Source organism: Nicotiana tabacum, chromosome 18 (assembly GCF_000715075.1).
Source record: "Nicotiana tabacum cultivar K326 chromosome 18, ASM71507v2, whole genome shotgun sequence".
NCBI classification, from domain to species: Eukaryota; Viridiplantae; Streptophyta; class Magnoliopsida; order Solanales; family Solanaceae; genus Nicotiana; species Nicotiana tabacum.
In genome coordinates this window covers 10,218,194-10,236,536 of record NC_134097.1, presented here as the reverse complement: position 1 = coordinate 10,236,536, position 18,343 = coordinate 10,218,194, and the positions used below count along the sequence as shown (strand labels likewise).

At 34.1% G+C, this 18,343-nt stretch overlaps 1 protein-coding gene across 1 annotated transcript; it reads left to right on the top strand.

Moving 5' to 3' along the window:
* Window positions 1–2,544: 2,544 nt before the first annotated feature.
* LOC107815169 (VAMP-like protein YKT61) lies at window positions 2,545–11,346 on the top strand. Its single transcript, XM_016640683.2, has 6 exons — window positions 2,545–3,022; window positions 5,113–5,210; window positions 5,304–5,408; window positions 5,530–5,595; window positions 8,713–8,799; window positions 10,948–11,346. The coding sequence occupies exons 1-6, from the start codon at window positions 2,830–2,832 to the stop codon at window positions 10,996–10,998; spliced, it is 600 nt and encodes a 199-aa protein (XP_016496169.1). The 5' UTR covers window positions 2,545–2,829; the 3' UTR covers window positions 10,999–11,346.
* Window positions 11,347–18,343: the final 6,997 nt, after the last annotated feature.

Below are 18,343 nucleotides of genomic sequence, written 5' to 3'. Positions count from 1 at the left end.
TTCTTTGTAATACAAAGATATTCCACATTCATTTCATCTATTATCTCAATATGATACCCATTTCGGCGGATATCTATAAAACTCAACAAGTTTCTTCGGGACTTGGAGGAGTACAATGCATTGTCGATAATAAGTTTTGTTCCCTTAGACAGAAATACAATAGCTCTTCCGGAGCCTTCAATTAAACTTATATTACCAGAAATTGTAGAAACATTTGCTTTTTCCTTATGCAAATAAGAAAAGTATTTCTGATCTTTGAATATGGCATGAGTTGTTCCACTATCAACTACACAAATATCTTCATGATTGGTCTTTGATCCAAACATAATTTGAGGATTATCCATATTCTTCAAAATGAACATAAACAAAATAAATATGATAGTAAACATTATTATCAAAGCATAACTTTTATTTATGTACAACAATTACATAACCATACTATCTACTACAAATAACAAAAATTAAAATATTTACATCTCTACAGATTCACTACCGATCACATGACTTGTTTCTCCTTCTGGGAGTGCAAAGTAATCAGCTACATCCAAATGCATGAAGTCTAAATTATCTTCAGAAATAAAATTTGCTTCAGCATTTTTCTCTGTCTTCTTCAGGGAAGCTTGATATAGCTCAACCAGGTGCTTTGGCGTACGGCATGTACGTGACCAGTGCCCTTTTCCTCTACATCTATAGCATGCATTTTCTGGCTTTGCTGCTTGCACCGCTTCATGCTTTTGCTCCTTCCTTTTCCACGGTGGTGAGGAGGGTTCTTTGGTGCATTATTATTACCACGATTAGAGTTTCCTCCCCGACCACGGCCATGACCACGACTGGGGCCACGTCCTCTTCCACGCTTAGCTTGGTGGAAGTTCGTCTCATTCACTTCAGGGAATGGACAAGAACCAGTAGGTCGGCTTTCATGGTTTTTCATTAATAGCCCATTATGTTGCTCGGCTACAAGAAGATGTGAGATAAGTTCAGAATACTTTTTAAATTCCATCTCTCGATATTGCTGCTGCAGGAGCATATTCGAGGCATGAAAAGTGGTGAAAGTTTTCTCCAACATATCATGATCAGTAATATTATCACCACATAGTTTCAATTGGGAAATAATTTTGAACATAGCAGAATTATACTCACTGATAGATTTAAAATCTTGTAGCCTTAGATGAGTCCAATCATAACGTGCCTGTGGAAGAACGACCATCTTCAGGTGGTCATATCTATCTTTCAAATTACTCCACAGTATGACTGGATCTTTAACAGTAAGATATTCCATTTTCAGGCCCTCATCAAGGTGATGGCATAGGAACATCATTGCTTTGGCACGGTCTTGGTTTGATGCCTGATTTTTATCTTTGATGGTGTCTGCCAGACCCATCGCATCAAGATGAATTTCGGCATCAAGCACCCAAGACATGTAGCTTTTGCCTGATATATCCTGGGCTACAAACTCAAGTTTAGAAAGATTTGACATTATTTAGAAAAAGAAAGTTCGTACCTCTGATGCTTTCAAAGTATTGCTCGAGATGGCAGAGTCTCGTGCTGATAACGTGTTATAAAATAAAGACTGTAAAGTAAAGACAAGTATAGAGAGAAACTGATATATTATTCAAACTTCAAACTTATGTACATAATGAACTGAATTCTCCTCTATTTATAGAAGAAAGGAAGCTGCTGTGTAAGCTGCTACTGCAAGCTGCTGTGTAAGCTGCTTGTAAGCTGCTGTGTAAGCTGCTTGTAAGCTGCTGCTCTAAACTGTTGTGCCAGATATAGATAATCTTCTATCATGGGTAATATTTATCCATAACGGAGTACCGAAAGGATAAGCTTCTTCAGGAGGCTTATTTCCAATAGAGTACTAAATAGATAAATATATTTATGACGGAGTCTCATATGGATAAACTTCTTCAGGAAGCTTATTTACAACGGAGTACTAAATGAACATCCATAATATAATATATTCATAACATATCATAGTTTATTCACTCATTCGAACACCTTAACTAAATCCAAATATATATAGTTTAGAACACTCTAGTAAGGATAATTAGACATAGTATATATAATACTTAATATTTGAAGTAATATTTTTTACTCCAAGAACATCGTCTATAAAGAGATATTAGGATAGATACAGACAAGAAGAAATCATGTTATATTCATAAATATATATATAAATACAAAAGTTATATAATTAACTTACATGAATTCTTAATAGTTGCAAATTCAGAAGATGCCCAATAACTTGCATTCAACTGTTTTTGCCAATATAACATTTATTTGCAATTTAAATAAATATTGTATTTATTTGGACGTCAATTATTATTGGACAAAATTTATTCTTATTCTTAATTTTATGCACTTTTATTAATAGACGAAAAAAATAGGTACAACGCACTTACATTAAAGCTAGTTATTTAAACCCAAAGTGAGTAAATTTACTCTCAAATTGGAGTTCTATCCGGGAAAATAAAATCCCTTTTTCCGTATTATCTCACCTTTATGGCCATAAACGTAAAAGGTGAAATATACTCTTCGTATGCGGCCAATATTCAAACCCAATTGCAAATTGCAATATATTCCCAATTCGGTAATCCACTGCATAAGAACATTTATATTCCCCTCTTTTCCTTTTTCATATTCCTTCCCCGTTAAGATAAACCAACACAAATAAAGAAACATAATTACACAAATCGTGAACACAAAAATATAATCAATTCCATTCTTAAAGGCGGCCAGATAAGGAGAAGAAAAAAAGTTTTTTGGGTTGAATTTTTCACTTTTCCATTGTTGAAATTGTCAAAAACATTTACAGAGGCTTTAGAGATGAAGATCACAGCGTTGATGGTGTTGAAATGCAATCCAGAAAGTTCGGATCCAGTGATCTTAGCGAACGCATCTGATGTGAGCCATTTCGGGTATTTTCAGAGATCCAGCGTTAAGGAATTCATCGTTTTCGTGGGTCGGACCGTCGCTAAACGCAATCCACCCGGCCAACGCCAATCCGTTCAGCACGAAGGTTTAGTTTTTTTAGAAACCCTTCCCGAATTTTGGTTTGATTTATTTGAATTTTTTAGTGAGTTTGTGTTATTTCGGCCTGGGGAATCTGCTATGTGTTTGATCTGATTTTGGGGAATTACAGATGCGTTATGGATTGATGAATTTTTGTTCCTAATTGGGTATTCCGTCCGTCCATCCCTATTTATGTGATGTTGTTTCCCAATTTATGTGATGCTGTTTCCCAATTTATGTGATGCTGTTTGGTTGGGCACATAATTTAAGAAAAAAAAGAAAAACTTCTGAAACCTGTGATGTAAAACAAGTTATAATATTTTTGTGGCATTAAATCATCTCCTTAAGATAAAAATAGTAAGTTTATATTTAATTTATTTCTTTATATAGAAAGCTATTAAGGGTATCGCATAAATTGGGATGGGGAGTAGTTGGTTTTGAGAAATTATGAGGCTCGTAGATCAATTTCGCTGTTTCTTTTGGTTGATTGTATAGATGGATGAGTAATGTTGCAAAGTTGCAGCTATTGGTCCTATAGTTGCTGATGATGCTTTGGTACTTGAATTAGTTGGGAATTTGATATTAGTCATGTTAATACGGTTACTTCTGGTCCTATGTGTTTTCGAGGAGTCTGTCCTATTAGAGATTCTTTTGCCAATAGAAACTATAAAAAACTTCTAGTACTACTTTTTATTTATATTTATATTTTTATTTATATTTTGTAAGATGTTGACCGGAGATGAATTTAAATGGGAACATGGTCAATGGGGATTCATATAGCCAATTTCAATTTGCTTGGGACTGAGGAGGAGTTGTTGTTTGGGAGATGGTTTTGATGGGCGGGTTTGGGGGTTTGCAAAAGTAGAAGGAAGAAGTAGGGAATAGCTTAGTTGGGAAAATAGTTTAGTGTGAACTGATTATCTTTTCGGTTAAATTTTTTGAGGTCTTCACACCCTTAACATCAGTTTTGTTAAGGGTTCTTGATATGTAGTATATGACAACTGGTCAGATTGGTTCCGTATCTCAGACACTGGCACAGAGTAGTAAAGTTGATTTTTATGTCATGTTGGATTAGTTCTAGGGTCTGTAAAGAAAAGATCCCCTTTTTATGATTATTTTATGTGATTATGGAGTGAAGTATGTGAGCGTTGAGGATGGAATGAAACGAGCGGCTGAGTGGATTTGGCAATCTTTAGCACATAAATTGCTCCTGGCTTTGTACCTAGATGTTACTTTCCAGATACTCTATTCATTTTCCTCTAAATATTTTGCTATTCAAAGTTTTTCGTTTCTTCTCTTTAAATTTCTGACATGTGTTGAGTTTTAGTGGTTGGCTATGGAACTGGTTAGTTAGAACTACAAGTCTTAGTCCACAGAAAACAGCAAATTCCTTCGTGTCTCCCTCAGCACCCTCCACAAAAGCTCCAAATGAGCGAAAATAAGATTAATTGTGATTCCAAGTTGTTTAGTCGTGCCAGTGGAAGCAGCGCCAACACTCAGCATGCTGATTACACATTTAACAAGGAAGGTTTCAGTGATCATTCACTTTAGCATGGTTGGGTTTCATGAATAAGTTTTTTGTTTGGATTAGGTATTCTAAAATTCACTTTTGCTATATGTTAGGATTTCAAACTGTAGGTTTCTGTTGATTTCTAATGAAATGGTTGATTATATATTGATTTGAGGTTTTTTATTTCTCAAAATTTACCTGAAGTACAAGTGGTCTTATTATGTATTTCTAAAACAATAGTGTGATTAGTATTACAAAATACTGATTAATCTATCACTTTACATGCGATAGATTTTGTGATAGTGTTTGTTTTCCTTTACCTTATATTATAAGCTTCAAGAAGTTCTCATAGAAGTTGATTGATATAATACAATCTGATATATAAATGTATTTTCTCTTTTCTGTCATTGCGTATTTTAAGAAGTTATATTGTCAAATCAATTAGAAGTCAATACATGTAAAATGTTATTCGTTTAATTTATAATTGAGAAAACATAAATCTACTGATACATGGTATATTCCTCAAATATATTTTTCCACTCGCACTTGGTTTGACATATGTTTTTAATCTCTTTTTTTGACTTTAGAATACAAGGTACATTCATACAATCGAAATGGTTTATGTGCTTTGGGTTTCATGGATGATCACTATCCAGTTCGAAGTGCATTTTCACTGCTCAACCAGGTATTTGTTTTCTATTTTAGATATTCAGCTTCGAAAGGAGAAACACTATATATCCAGAAATCAAATTGTGGATCTGCATCTAATTCTTTCCAGGTTCTAGATGAATATCTAAAGAGTTTTGGTGAGTCGTGGAAAACTGCGCAAAGCGACAATGCTCAACCATGGCCTTATCTGAATGAAGCTCTAGCCAAATTTCAGGTATCCCTTTTGTTTCCCGTTGCTGATTGATGATGGAATTTCCTTTTCAATCAAATTCTTCCTACCTTCATTTTAAAACATTTGATGCTTGAGCTGAAGCCCTGTCATGTTACCCCTACAGGATCCTGCTGAGGCTGATAAGCTGTTCAAAATTCAGAGAGAGTTGGATGAAACAAAAATTATTCTCGTAAGTATTAATAATCAAAAAGTTAAAAAAAATTATTGTCGTAAGTATTGTGTTATTCATATGATTGCCTGCTTAATGTTATCTTTGCGAGCTTCTCTATTGAAAGGTGATAGTAAGCAGTATGCATTTGGATAATGAACATTTGATCATGAGGACTGAGTTGTGGAAGACCTGGACACAATATAGATTCTCCATTTCTTTGGTTAATGATCTTTATCCCGTAATGGTTATATAAGGACGTGTAACTCATAGCCATTGCTAGCCATTTTCCTGTAGAGCTTCTGCTGTTGTGCATTAAGTTACCAAAAAAGTTATTAGTTTTTATTGCTTTTGAGAAGTCGTGATTGTCTATATGCTTAATTTCTCGTTCTTCCTTTGAATTTTTTTTGGCTTGTGTCCTGCATTGGTCGAGGGAATGGGTTGTGTCTTTTATATGGTTTTGGACAGTCTTCACACATGAGCTAGCTCTTAAGATTGACTTATTCCCAGAGTCGTCAAAGGCGCGCTTAAAGCGCGCTTAAGCCTTGAAGCGAGGCTCAAAACATGTTGAGCGCGTCGCCTCACTTTGTGGGCGCTTTAGTGTCGCATCAAGGCTCTAAGGCATACTTTTCCTTGCCAATGAGTGTAATCTTGAAAAGGCGGCATTAAACAATTGATATTTCGCTTTATCGTAAATTTCTTTCAATTTTTTTGTCCATATGTTTGTTATTCATGCCTATAATTATTAGTCATGGACTACATATACATATTTTTACTTTTTCTCTAGTTGCACCTTTTTCATTAAAGCCCACGCTTTAGTTGCGCTTTGCGCTTAAAGCCCCAACGGACCTTAGAGCTTTTTTGCGCTTTTCGCTTTTGATAACACTGCTTATGCCGAAGGTCCATTTTCGTAACATGGTATAAGTTGGACCATGTCTCTTGGAAACATCCTCTCTACCTGCACAACGTAGGGGTAAAGTCTGTGTATACACTACTTTCCCCAGACCCCACATGTGGGAATATACTGAGTATGTTGTTGTTGTTGGTGGTGGTATAAGTTGGACCATCTTGTTGTTGTGTCGTCCCTCATTTTATTCATTAACACTCCATATGTCCAATCTGGGTATGCTGGACTGTGCGGGCCTGTTAGAGTATCCACATTGGTTGAGATAATGGTTTGTAGTCTCTTTATGTCATTTTGGGCAACCCGTCTCATAAACTAGCTTTTGGGATTAAGTGAGGTGCCGGGTCCATTTTTCTTAACACACACAAGAGTTTGGCTTTGTATGCTTCATTCTCATGCTCTCTCTCATTATATTTTGACGGGACTCAAGACTTATGTATCCCAAATTTATCATAGAGCCTGCTTTTGGAGCACTAGACTATTTTCATACTGTATATTGTACTTTAAAAATCGTTATCGTGTTCAAATGGTTGTAAAGGCATTCATGCTGAGTACTCATTTCTGGTCCATGACTCTATGATTATTTCTTCTGTTTATAATATGGAAAAATGTGCATTCTCAAAAAAGAAAAGGAATAAATGTGATATTGAACTCTTGAATTTCCTTTTCACCCGGTTACTTTTGAGATGAGGTCACCTACTTCACTATAGCCTAGTGCTAGGATGTTTAGTAACAGTCTATTAGAGAATAAAGTAGGTGGAGTTTTTTCTCCAAGTTCTTTACCAACACGCGTGTTTGATTAGGGTGGAAAGAGAAAGAACAGAAGCGATTTGAGCTATGGGTTATTTCTATTGTTTTGTACTTTGGTGAGGATGTAGTAGATTGGAGAAGTAAACGTGGTGGTTGCTTCTCTGTCTACTTCTTCGCCCCTTCCAACTTGGACAAAAAGAAGGGAAGCATATCCTTTGTGGTTACATTTCAACCTTGCCAAACATTAGAGGTAAATCATGAATTCCCCCTCCTTAGGGAAGTAAATAAATGATTTCTTTCATCTTTATCATTCCTATCCCATTTGGGAACCAATCATACTGATAGTGATGGTGAATGATTAATAGAGAGGGAGTTCCAGGGAAGTTCTGTCCCCTGGAAAAGGAAAAGAAATAGAGAAAGCCTAGGTCAAGGCAGAAAGTTTAAGTCTGACTTCCCTCGTAGTTGGGGCTAGGGGTTAAGCGTCCGATTCGACAATGAACACTAAGTGGAAGAGGCAAATCAATTTTCTCCCACCAACTAAGAATCTTGCATAAAAAGCATCTATGCAAGTACGATTTTATGACCAATCATATATGCCATTTAGAATTTTGTCCCACAGAATTCTGTTAGGGCCCTTTTTTAACAAAAGAATTAATTAACTCAAAATTTAGCTCAAGGAAGAATATCTTAAGGATGTTATCGATGCTGTAGGCTATCAGTGAAAGTTGATCTCACATTTTGTTTTCGACTGCTTAGAATTAACCAAATATGTTGCTGTTTTTTGGTGGGTGTGTATCTACCTTCTTAAATTTGGTCTTCATCACCTATATCGCGGAGCAGACTATCTAGAGTCAGTATATACCTTTATTTTCTCCTATTTGTCTCTAATGTTTTCTGGAGAGCAAGAAAGTATGTTTCTCTTTTCTTCTTTTTATTTGCGTGTTGTGTTTTTTTTGGGGTGGTGGTGGTGGTTATAATGGCATCAAAATTGGCATAAGCATAAAAAACTCAAAACCCATACAGCTATTTAGGATTCCTTTTTCTTTCGGGTTCCTAAAATATATGGAATGTCATTCTGAGTATGGGTTTCTACTTTTTATTGATAAGCTCTCCAAGTTATTTCCACTTTGTCCCTCTTGTAGGCCATGGTTGTTTCTTTGAATAATATCTGGTTTGAAGTTTCTGGGCATTTTAACCAAGCTATTTAAACATATATATGGACATACTGAAACCTAAATCAAATGCTGTTGAGTAGAAATTAGGAAAATGGATCTTATTCTTCCATTGCACGGTCAGTGCGGTAGCTAAATATTTGTTTTGAAGTAACGTATTTTGAGACGCTAGTTATTCTGTTTATTTTGGATTTGCTTTCAAAATGCACCTGCATTATGTATTAAACTATTAATGCATGGAAATACTCTGCTCTGCTTTTTTTTGTTTCTGTTAGCTCTACTGATGTTGGTCTTCTTTACCTTTGGACACAGCATAAGACAATTGACAGCGTCTTAGAACGGGGTGAGAAGCTCGACAGTTTGGTTGAGAAGAGTTCAGATCTCAGTGCTGCTTCACAGGTACTTTTGTGACAGTGCATCTGTTTTAGTTTTGTTTCCTTCCTTTTTGATAAGGTAAATAATTTTTTGTGGGAAAACTTCACCTATATCTGTTAGAGGATTGCTCTTCCATTTATCTGGTAAACCTACATTTATCTCTTCCCAACCTCTCCACCTAGTAGTCAACAGTAGCCCTTCCCCACTTTGTTCCCAGGGTGAGCCGAACCCTCAACCTTAAGGTTGGAAGTGGAGTAAGGCTTAGTTCTTCATAATTCCATATTGTGCTTTCCATTTGAGCAACCCTCTCTTATCAAAGGATTTTCTCTTCCTTGTTTCTTTGTGAGTAATTAATCATTTGACTTCTACTGTTTTATCAATTTATTTTTGACAAATCAAATTGTCTTCACTGTTGTGTGGATGATACTCTAATTTTTGACCAAGTGTTATTGGGTCACTTCAACTAAAAAAGATGCAAGTTGCTTGTTAAGTTCAATATTGAGGTAAAAAGAAATTATTGAGTTGCACAGGAAAGGTTATTTGCAATTAATTTAGGGGGAGTATTTGACTAAGTCACATTCTCTACAAGCATGGTGGACATGGCTATGGTACTCAAATTTTGCAGGCTTTATGTGAAGAAATAACCAAGGTTTAGATAGATGAGAAGAAATAACCTGCTATTTTTGTCTCCATGGGGATCTCCCATCCCTTTAGGCATTGGAAATTACTCTCTTTCCCGAACATACAGCAGGCTAACTTAGTGCTAACTTGAGTCATTGGAATGAAATCTAAAAACTAACTGATTTCCCCTGCATCCGAAGGTAGACAGCCTCCACTACTGTATTCCACTGTGCGAAAAAGGGACTCCTTCGGGCATTAGCTTCTTTTCTTTCCTGTCCTTACTATTGCTGCCCCTCTCTTTCTCCCCCCCCTCTTTTTGGTTCTTATTTTTCTTTTCCTTTTCGTTGTTAGTTTTGCCCGAGTAGATTGAACGCCTGGACTTTGTTATAGACTTGTAGTTGAGCTGCTTTTATTTTAGTTGTTGGCTAAAGAAGTTGGAGGAACTTGATGTATGTGAAAGGTGAGGAATGACATGGATAGAGAAGGGCCATTGATCTGCAAGAAAATTTGCATGCATTTAATATGAATTAATCTTGGCCAGTATAATCAGGAGTTTGTTGCTTACAAGAATAACCAGTGTTACTGGGTCTCTTTGTTAATTTGCTTTTGGGATGTCTTTTGGGATGAATTCAGCATATTGAAGGCGAATGCATGCCTACTTCCAAAAGGAAGGGTTAAGGTTTGCGTACGCACTAGCCTCCCAGTGGTGAAGCTAGGAATTTCCTCAAGGGTATTCAAATTTAAAAGAAGTGAAAAAAATTCCCGACAAAGGGTGTTCGATACGTGTTATATACCTTTAAAAATAATATTTTACCTATGTACACAGTATAATTTTTCGACGAAGGGTGGTCAATTCCCTTATGACCATGTGGCTTCGCCACTGTAGCCTCCCCATACCCTACTTGTGGGATTACACTGGCTATGTTGTTGCTATTGAAGGCGAATGCATGTGATGGAACCGACAATATTCAAATGTGGAATATGGAACTGAGCAACAAGCTCTGTTGTATTATCACACAAGATACCCGCACTACCCATCTGCTGGCCTGCAGATCAAAGATATCTTCCTGTCAGCTTCCACGTGTCAAAACATCATAGAATCACGCTCTGTTATATGTCTTGGGAGATTTTTGGAAGCATTGAAAGACACATTCAGCTAAAAATATTGTCTTTTTTTGGGTTTGGGTGGGAGGCTGCTTAATGAAATTAACATGGTGATTGCTATTTCTTGACGTGCTCATCGACAGGGAAAGTAAACGTCTGAAATAGCTGTCTTCTTATACATGAACAGTGTTCGTTTGAATCTCTTTGCTCCGGTGAACCAATATTTTTTGGTGATATCATGGATCGCCCCAATTAGAAACAAGATGTGCTTGTTTGTTAATGCTGATAGCTATTTGTTATTGTTACTCTTGCTAATGGTAATATTGTAGAAGCCTGTTGTTTTTAAAAAAAATAGGTTTGTAGAAGCTGTAGAATCTTACAGATCAACTTTAAACCTTCATTAGGTCCAACTTATTTTCTGACCTAAAATTGGTGGTTTTCAAACAGATGTTCTACAAGCAGGCGAAGAAAACCAATTCATGCTGTACGATCTTATAGATGATTTCAGAAGAAAGGGGGCTATTCTATCACGGACAAACTCATGTTTACGTTATATATGAAGTATCGGAAAATTGCTTGTTTATACCATCTATGATTTCTGTTAGCTCGAATTCTTTTGGTTCTCTGCTGTAATATGATCTCAGATGAAGAGAAAGGTTTCAGTCTCAGATTGATAAAGTTGTTTGAAAGTTGTGATGTCACCTAAATATAGTTATGTGATAAGTTTCCTGATGGTTACTGGCTTCCTCTTACCTGTAACTATCTCTTGATATATGCCGACTCTGAATACTTTAGTAGTACCTAAATTTATATATTACTAGTCATTGGCTATGAGCAATGCAGGTATGTTCTCTGTCGCTCATCACATTATTTGTATCCAAATTTTCGGGATAAAAATATACCGAATTGTCCTATAAGTTAAGATTTTTCAAAGCATATAGAACTATTGGAAGCTTAAAAAAGTTGGAATATGTTGTGAACGTGATGCTATTTTAATGATGTACTTCTGTTCACAATTCATATGATTGAATAGTGTAAGATTTTGCAGTAACAAAGAATGTTCTTAGTATGATAGTTTTTTTTATTATCTATCAAAAGATACCGTTTCTTTTATTAATTTCACAGAGATGCAACTTGAGCTGACTATCAAAAATTTCATACTATAGAAGGTAGAAGGTGTAACTTATCATATATATTCTGCAAAAGTAATCCATTTGTTCTGTTAAAACCAACAGGGTGTAATGCTAAATGTCAATTGATAAGCCAGCATATAAAGCAAAAGAAATGTGATAGGAATATGATTCAACTGAGCATACAATTAGCAAAGGCGAATCTACCAGCTATGTCCATTTATAAGTAGCTTGTTATAAAAATTGGCCAATTCATAAAATATTATCATTATTAGCCAATTAGATATTTGTAACCAAAAAATATTAAATTTTTGCTTTTTTTTTGAGTAGGCGTTATTAGAATAGATTCGGTACATCTTAATGAGTTTGAATTTTAGTTTTGGGATGATTTGGTGGAGTTTTGAGGTGGTTTGAATTGAAAATCCGAAGTAGAAGATGAACATGAAAAAAAGTATATATGTTTATCATACTGTGTATCATTTGTGTATCACATATATATCATATTTGTATAAGATGTGTATCACATGTATATCCATGTATATCTGTGTGTGCGATACATGTTTGATAAATGTGTTGCAGAAGAATTTTTTTGAACTCGATTTTAACTACGAATTTTGATACCAAATCAGTCCAAATCACCTCCAATCTCTCTCAAATTTTGTATATTGACTCATCTATAACCATTGAAAAAAGTCCCCTTTTGCTTAGATTTTTGGAATCTTGTATATATAGATATGTGTGTGTGTGTGTATATATATATTATCACCTTGTTTGCTACCTCATCCATGATTTTTTTTTTCCGTCTTGCATCTAATGTTGCTGATCACGCTTAAAAATATAAAAGAAGATCTTTGCGTGTGATTCTTGAATAGAAATAACCTTATTTATTTGGGTTTTTAATTTTTATATGTGCTTGACTAGTTTTGGTAAGTTTATGATTAATGACTAGAGATTATAATAAGTTAGGACTTATTTGGGACATTTATGTAAAACAAAATGGATCTAGCGTCATTTAACTTTAAAAGTCCAGGTCTGGGGAACAATTAATACTTCTGTCTATTATTATAGAATGTGATGCCAATAATGCAAAGAGTCAAAAAAGTGACAAACATTAGATAATATTTATATAATCGATCTTAATTAGCTTGAGATTGAAGTGCATTTGATTGATTTGGTTCTACTTCCCAAATGCAACTTTTCAAGCATAATATGATTGCATGAACACTCCATCTCATATTAAAAGTAATTTTTGCAACTTTAACCATTTCTAACTTTGTAGATTAATATGAAAAAAATTATAAATATTAAGTTGTGAACTTATATCTTGAAAGAACTTATTAAGTTTAAATCTTATATTCGCTTACGTATTGGAGTTATTCTTTAACTCTTACCTTTAATTTCACATATTGAAGAATTTTATGTTATCCATCTTTGGATCTTGTGCATTCATAATGTGTTATTTAGAATTATACAAATTGATGGTTCAAGACTTTTTGTGAAAGAGACGAATATAAAATTTAACCTTTATAAATTCAAATTTCAAGAATTTTAGCATTGAATTAATTATATTTTTAAAAAGTACCGACTTCAATTAAATTCGATGTCACGACACTTCACTCGCCTCGTCTAAAATATGACAAGAAAACGGTGTGAAAGCTTGCAGCCAAGGTTGTCTGTACTCGAGAAACTTCATGCCAAAAGAAAGGAACAATTAAGATTCAACATTTCACACATCAAATACAAACCGCACACTACTCTTTTTATAACACAACGTTTCATTGTTTATATTGTAGATTTTTGCCATATTTAAAGATGAAACGGTACGTCCCATCGGTGGGAATAAATTTACAAAATAATTAAAAGAAAACAGTTATCCATCCATATTATCCATTAAAAAATGAGTTGGATAATTAACTTTTTAAAAACGGTTCGAATATGGATAAGAACCATATTATCCCCTTAGAAATTGGATAACCAATGGATAATTAATGAGTTTAAATTTTACATTTGTAAAGCCTCCAATTAGGGGTTCCTCAAGTTTGAGAGACTATAAATTCTCCCAAAATTGATCATATTCAAGAAGTCATCCATATTATCCGCCGAATAACCCGTTTTTTGTCCGCCTCAAATACGGGTCGGATAATTTATCTATTTTTTTTAAAATTATCCGTTTTTGACCCGCTCATATACGACCCGAACCGCCCGTTTGCCCCTAAGTGGGAACAATGCTAAGTTGCTACCATAAATCAGTATCCAAAAGAGGGACCACTGCCTTATCCTTGGTTCCTAAGTTACGAGTTACGCAGCTCAATATATATATATATATATATATATATATATATATATATATATATATATATATATATATATATAAAGAGAGAGCTAACTCATTTAATCTTCTTCTTCTTGGAATTTATTATCATCTAGCTCAACTAGATTAATGGCTTGTTCATCTAAAAAAACACTTCCCTCTATTTTCTAATTTAGTTTTTTTATTGTTTACGAAAAATTTATCAAGAGCTCCTTTTTGAGATTGTTTTAAATTTAAACTCTTCTCTTTTTCTTTTGGGATAATAAGATTTATATTTTTTGTTGACATATTTAAATTCTGAGAAATATTTTAAAAATATATCTATAAAGTAAAAATAACAAAAATAAGATAAAAAGATACTAGAAAGTTAGAAAGAAAGAACCCGATTTAAAAAGTTTGAAGACTCAATTCCAAATTTTGTATTGCTGCTTCAAATATTTCCTGCAAGTTTTAAATGTGAGAAAGAACAGAAAATGAGACACAATATATTGTAACGAAAGTAACTATATATGTTCTTATAGAAGCAATAGAAATTATCGAAAGTTTTGAACACCGAAGAGTTGATCTTTATAAAAAGTATGAATATAAGACAATACGTATATTAATGGAAAAGGTTAAATGAAAGATTGTGACTCTTGTATAAAGTAAGAAAGAGAGTGTAAAGTTATGGAGTAACATGTTTCCTAAAAAAATAAAAAGTGAAATAATAATTTTCCTTATCAAATCGATTCATCATTAGTATGTAACTGATTTATTGAGTTATTCGTATTTCCTTATTTTTTTAGTCAAACGATCACTTATTCACAAAGCTAAAATGTTGGCTTTCCTTTTATATTAATTTTTTTTCTGAATAGTACTTAATATTTTTCAAAAAAAAAAGATACAAGCTTATTATTTCTCGAAAATGAGCTCCCCAAATTTTGGGGCCCAAAGCAACAACTTTTGTTGCTTCATGGTTAAGCCGACACCGGTTACTAGTTACTACGATATTGCACCCTTTATGAAAATGATTGGTTGGATTTGCATGCACCTACATGCATAGTCGACGCCAGAATTTTGAGCTATGCGCTCTAAATTATAGAAAAGCTTATTAGGTTATACATAAATTATTATGTTTTAATATAAATATAAAATTTGAGTTAAAATTACTGGATTTTACTGAACACATAAGTTGAAAACTAGCTCTTCCCCTGTCTATACAGAAATCTCCACAACTAAAGCTTCAAGACTATTGTTCATTAGGTCGTTTCTGATGCGCCCATAAAATTTTAGGCGATTTGGAGTATGTCATCCGAATTCATGAATATGGTGTGGATATTAGCACACGAAAAATTAAAAATAGTCCTGAATTCCTGTTTTATGGCCCTAAAATACCAAAAAGCGATGGACGGTCACGACAAAGCGATGACTATTGTTCATTAGGTCATTTCTGATGAGCTCACAAAATATTAAGCAATTCGGAGCCTGCCTCCCCAATTCTTGAAAATGGCGTGGACATTAGCAAAGAAAAAATTAGAAATTATCTTGAATTCCTATTTTAAACTATACCTGTTTAACGGGTCGGGTTGACCCGTTTTCGGACCGGCCAAGATCGGTTATAGCCCGGACCGGTAGTTAGGGGCCCGGGTGGGCTGGGTTGGGGGGGTTAAATAGTCCTTTTTGGGCAATATTTTTTAAAAAATAACACTTTTAGTAATTACTAATTTAGCCATTTGAAAAACTATAAATACACCCCCTCGTCTTCATTTCTTCACTCATCTCTCATTTCTCAAACTCATATTCTCAATTATCATTCTCTCATTCTTCACCTAAAGTGCAATTAACTATTTGGCTCTCATTTCTTTTGGAATTTAATTTATCGTATTATTTATTATTTGAAGTTTGAACAATTGAACTTCAAACTTTGAACAATTGACGTTTCTTCGTGGTAACATTGGAGTTGCGAAATCATCAAGTGTTCAATTTATTACCGAATTCGGTGCACTCCCTCCAACTCTTTCTCTTATTTACTATTTTATTTGCATATTTAATTTTTGCTAGTAGTTAAATTTTAACAATATGTTTAATGCTGCAAAAAGAGTTTGTAATAAGGTTGCTAATTGGGGTAATCAGAGAAATAGTAAAAGAGGTACTACTTCAACATCTGATAGTAATTTAAATGACTCTACACATGTTTCTGAAACATTATCTGATAATAATATAGATTATGAACAATTACAGGAAGATTTCGGTATAGAAGATAATGAATTAGAAATTGAAGATGAGACACCACTTACACCTAGTAGTGTTGGAGTTGGTAGCAGGGGTGGTGGTCGTGGTGCTATTAGTAGACCACCTGTGGCCCCGGCTACTAATCGGAGAAAAAGAAGTAAGGTTTGGAATTTTTTTGACGAAATAGAGAATAGTGATAGAGTTAGATGCAGACTTTGTAAAGATGATTTTAAACATAAGACTGGAGGGCAATTAGGGGGGACCGGGACACTTAGTAGACATATGAGAATTACTCATCCTATAGAATGCGGCTCTGATTTAGATGAAAATCAAGGAACTCTAAACCCTAGTACTGGAGAACTTATGAAATATGATAAAATGAAGGACCGTGAGGAGTTAGCAAAAATGATTGCTTTGGGTTGTCTACCTTTTTCTTTTGCTTCTTCATCATATCTTATTATGTATATTCAAAGGATTTATAATCCTTTATTTAAAGGTATCCCTAGAAGTACATGTAGATCTGATATCTTTAGACTTCATGGACATATCAAACATACATACGTTATTTGCTTGACCATCTTCCTTGTAGAGTTTCTCTAACTTCTGATATTGGCCATGCTGTTAATGAAAATGATTATTTGACAATTACATGTCATTGGATAAATAATAATTATTGTATGCAAAAACGTATTATCGCTTTTAAATATGATGAAGATCAAAGTCATACTGCTATGTTTATAAGTACTATTATTTGCGAAGTTGTTGAATTTTATAATCTTAAGAAAAAAGTATTGTGTATGTCTTTTGATAATGCTTCTAACAATAATGCCGCAATTTTAATATTAAGACTGCATTTGCAACCACCACTTGACGAATTTTTTCATGTTAGGTGTGTATGTCATGTTTATAATTTAATTATTAAAAGTGACCTTGATTTATTTTCAACTGAGATTACTCATGTTAGAAGAGCAGTTGGTGTTATTCAAGAAAATAATAGACAATCTAGAATTAGGGAATTTAAGAATAAGTGTACCGAGCATAACCTTAACCCCAGATTTATGCTAGACGAAATTATTACTAGATAAAATTATACAAACTTATTTTTAAAATATTGCTACAAATATAGATTGCCAATAACTGAAGTTGCTACTGCGCATTGTACTGATCCAAACCGTATGTTAACAACTACTACTTGGGAGGCCATTAATGATGTTAAATTTTTACATAAATTTTATACAACTATTGTTGAGTTTTCTGGAGCATATTACCCTACTGTTACTATGGCTTTAGTACATATAACTGTAATTTCTTTTCTACTCTCTGAATTTAAGAAGAAGAAAAAATATAAGGATGCTGTTGAAACAATGCAAGCAAAATTCAAAAAATATTTCTTTTCAATTCCTCCGATTTACTTAATTGGTGCTGTTTTAAATCCTTCTATTAAGATATCTGATTGTCACCAATTAATCAATACTTTATATACTTATATGAAGATGGGACCAACTGAAACCCCAAATATATATTATTGTATGAACAAGCTAAATGATTATTTACAACAATTATATAATTATTATGCAAATATAGTTGATGATGATGCTCTTAATGTAGGCAATGTTAATCCCACTATGTATTGTACCACTTCTACTACTATGGATGATGATGAAGGCCTTGATGGTTTTAATATTTGGTTTACATTTCCTACCACTCAAACCAGTAGCAGGAACATTGATGAACTTCAATTCTACTTGCAAAAGCAAAAAGAGCCTCGCACAAAGAAATTTTCACCGTTGGGATGGGGCATGAGAATGAAAAGTAATTTTCTGTTCTTTCCGCTATCGCTCGGGACGTGCTGAATGTGCCAATTTCAACTGTTGCATCAGAGAGTGCATTTAGTCAAGCAAGACAACAACTTGGAGACACTCGTCACTCATTGGGAAGCAATGCCTTGGAAGTTTTAGTATGTTTTAGAGATTGGATTAGATCGGAAGGAAGAAATCAGAGACGTTAAGATGTTGATAGACCAGAAGACGAGGAACTTGGAGATATATTAACACATAGTAACCCATCTGAATTTAACACTCCAGAAGATGACCAAGAAGTTCATATTGATTATGAAGAATTTACTAAGGAAGTGAAAAACCTTTAAATTTACTCTTTTTTCGTTAATTTACTTGTTGTTAAATGTAAACTT

What these genes read in the sequence shown, in the direction of transcription:
- LOC107815169 (XM_016640683.2), top strand. Translation starts at nt 2,830, where the DNA reads ATGAAGATCACAGCGTTGATGGTGTTGAAATGCAATCCAGAAAGTTCG. An exon ending in CATTTTCACTGCTCAACCAG is followed by an intron (nt 5,211 to 5,303) that starts GTATTTGTTTTC and finishes AATTCTTTCCAG; the next exon opens with GTTCTAGATGAATATCTAAA. An exon ending in ATCTCAGTGCTGCTTCACAG is followed by an intron (nt 8,800 to 10,947) that starts GTACTTTTGTGA and finishes GTTTTCAAACAG; the next exon opens with ATGTTCTACAAGCAGGCGAA.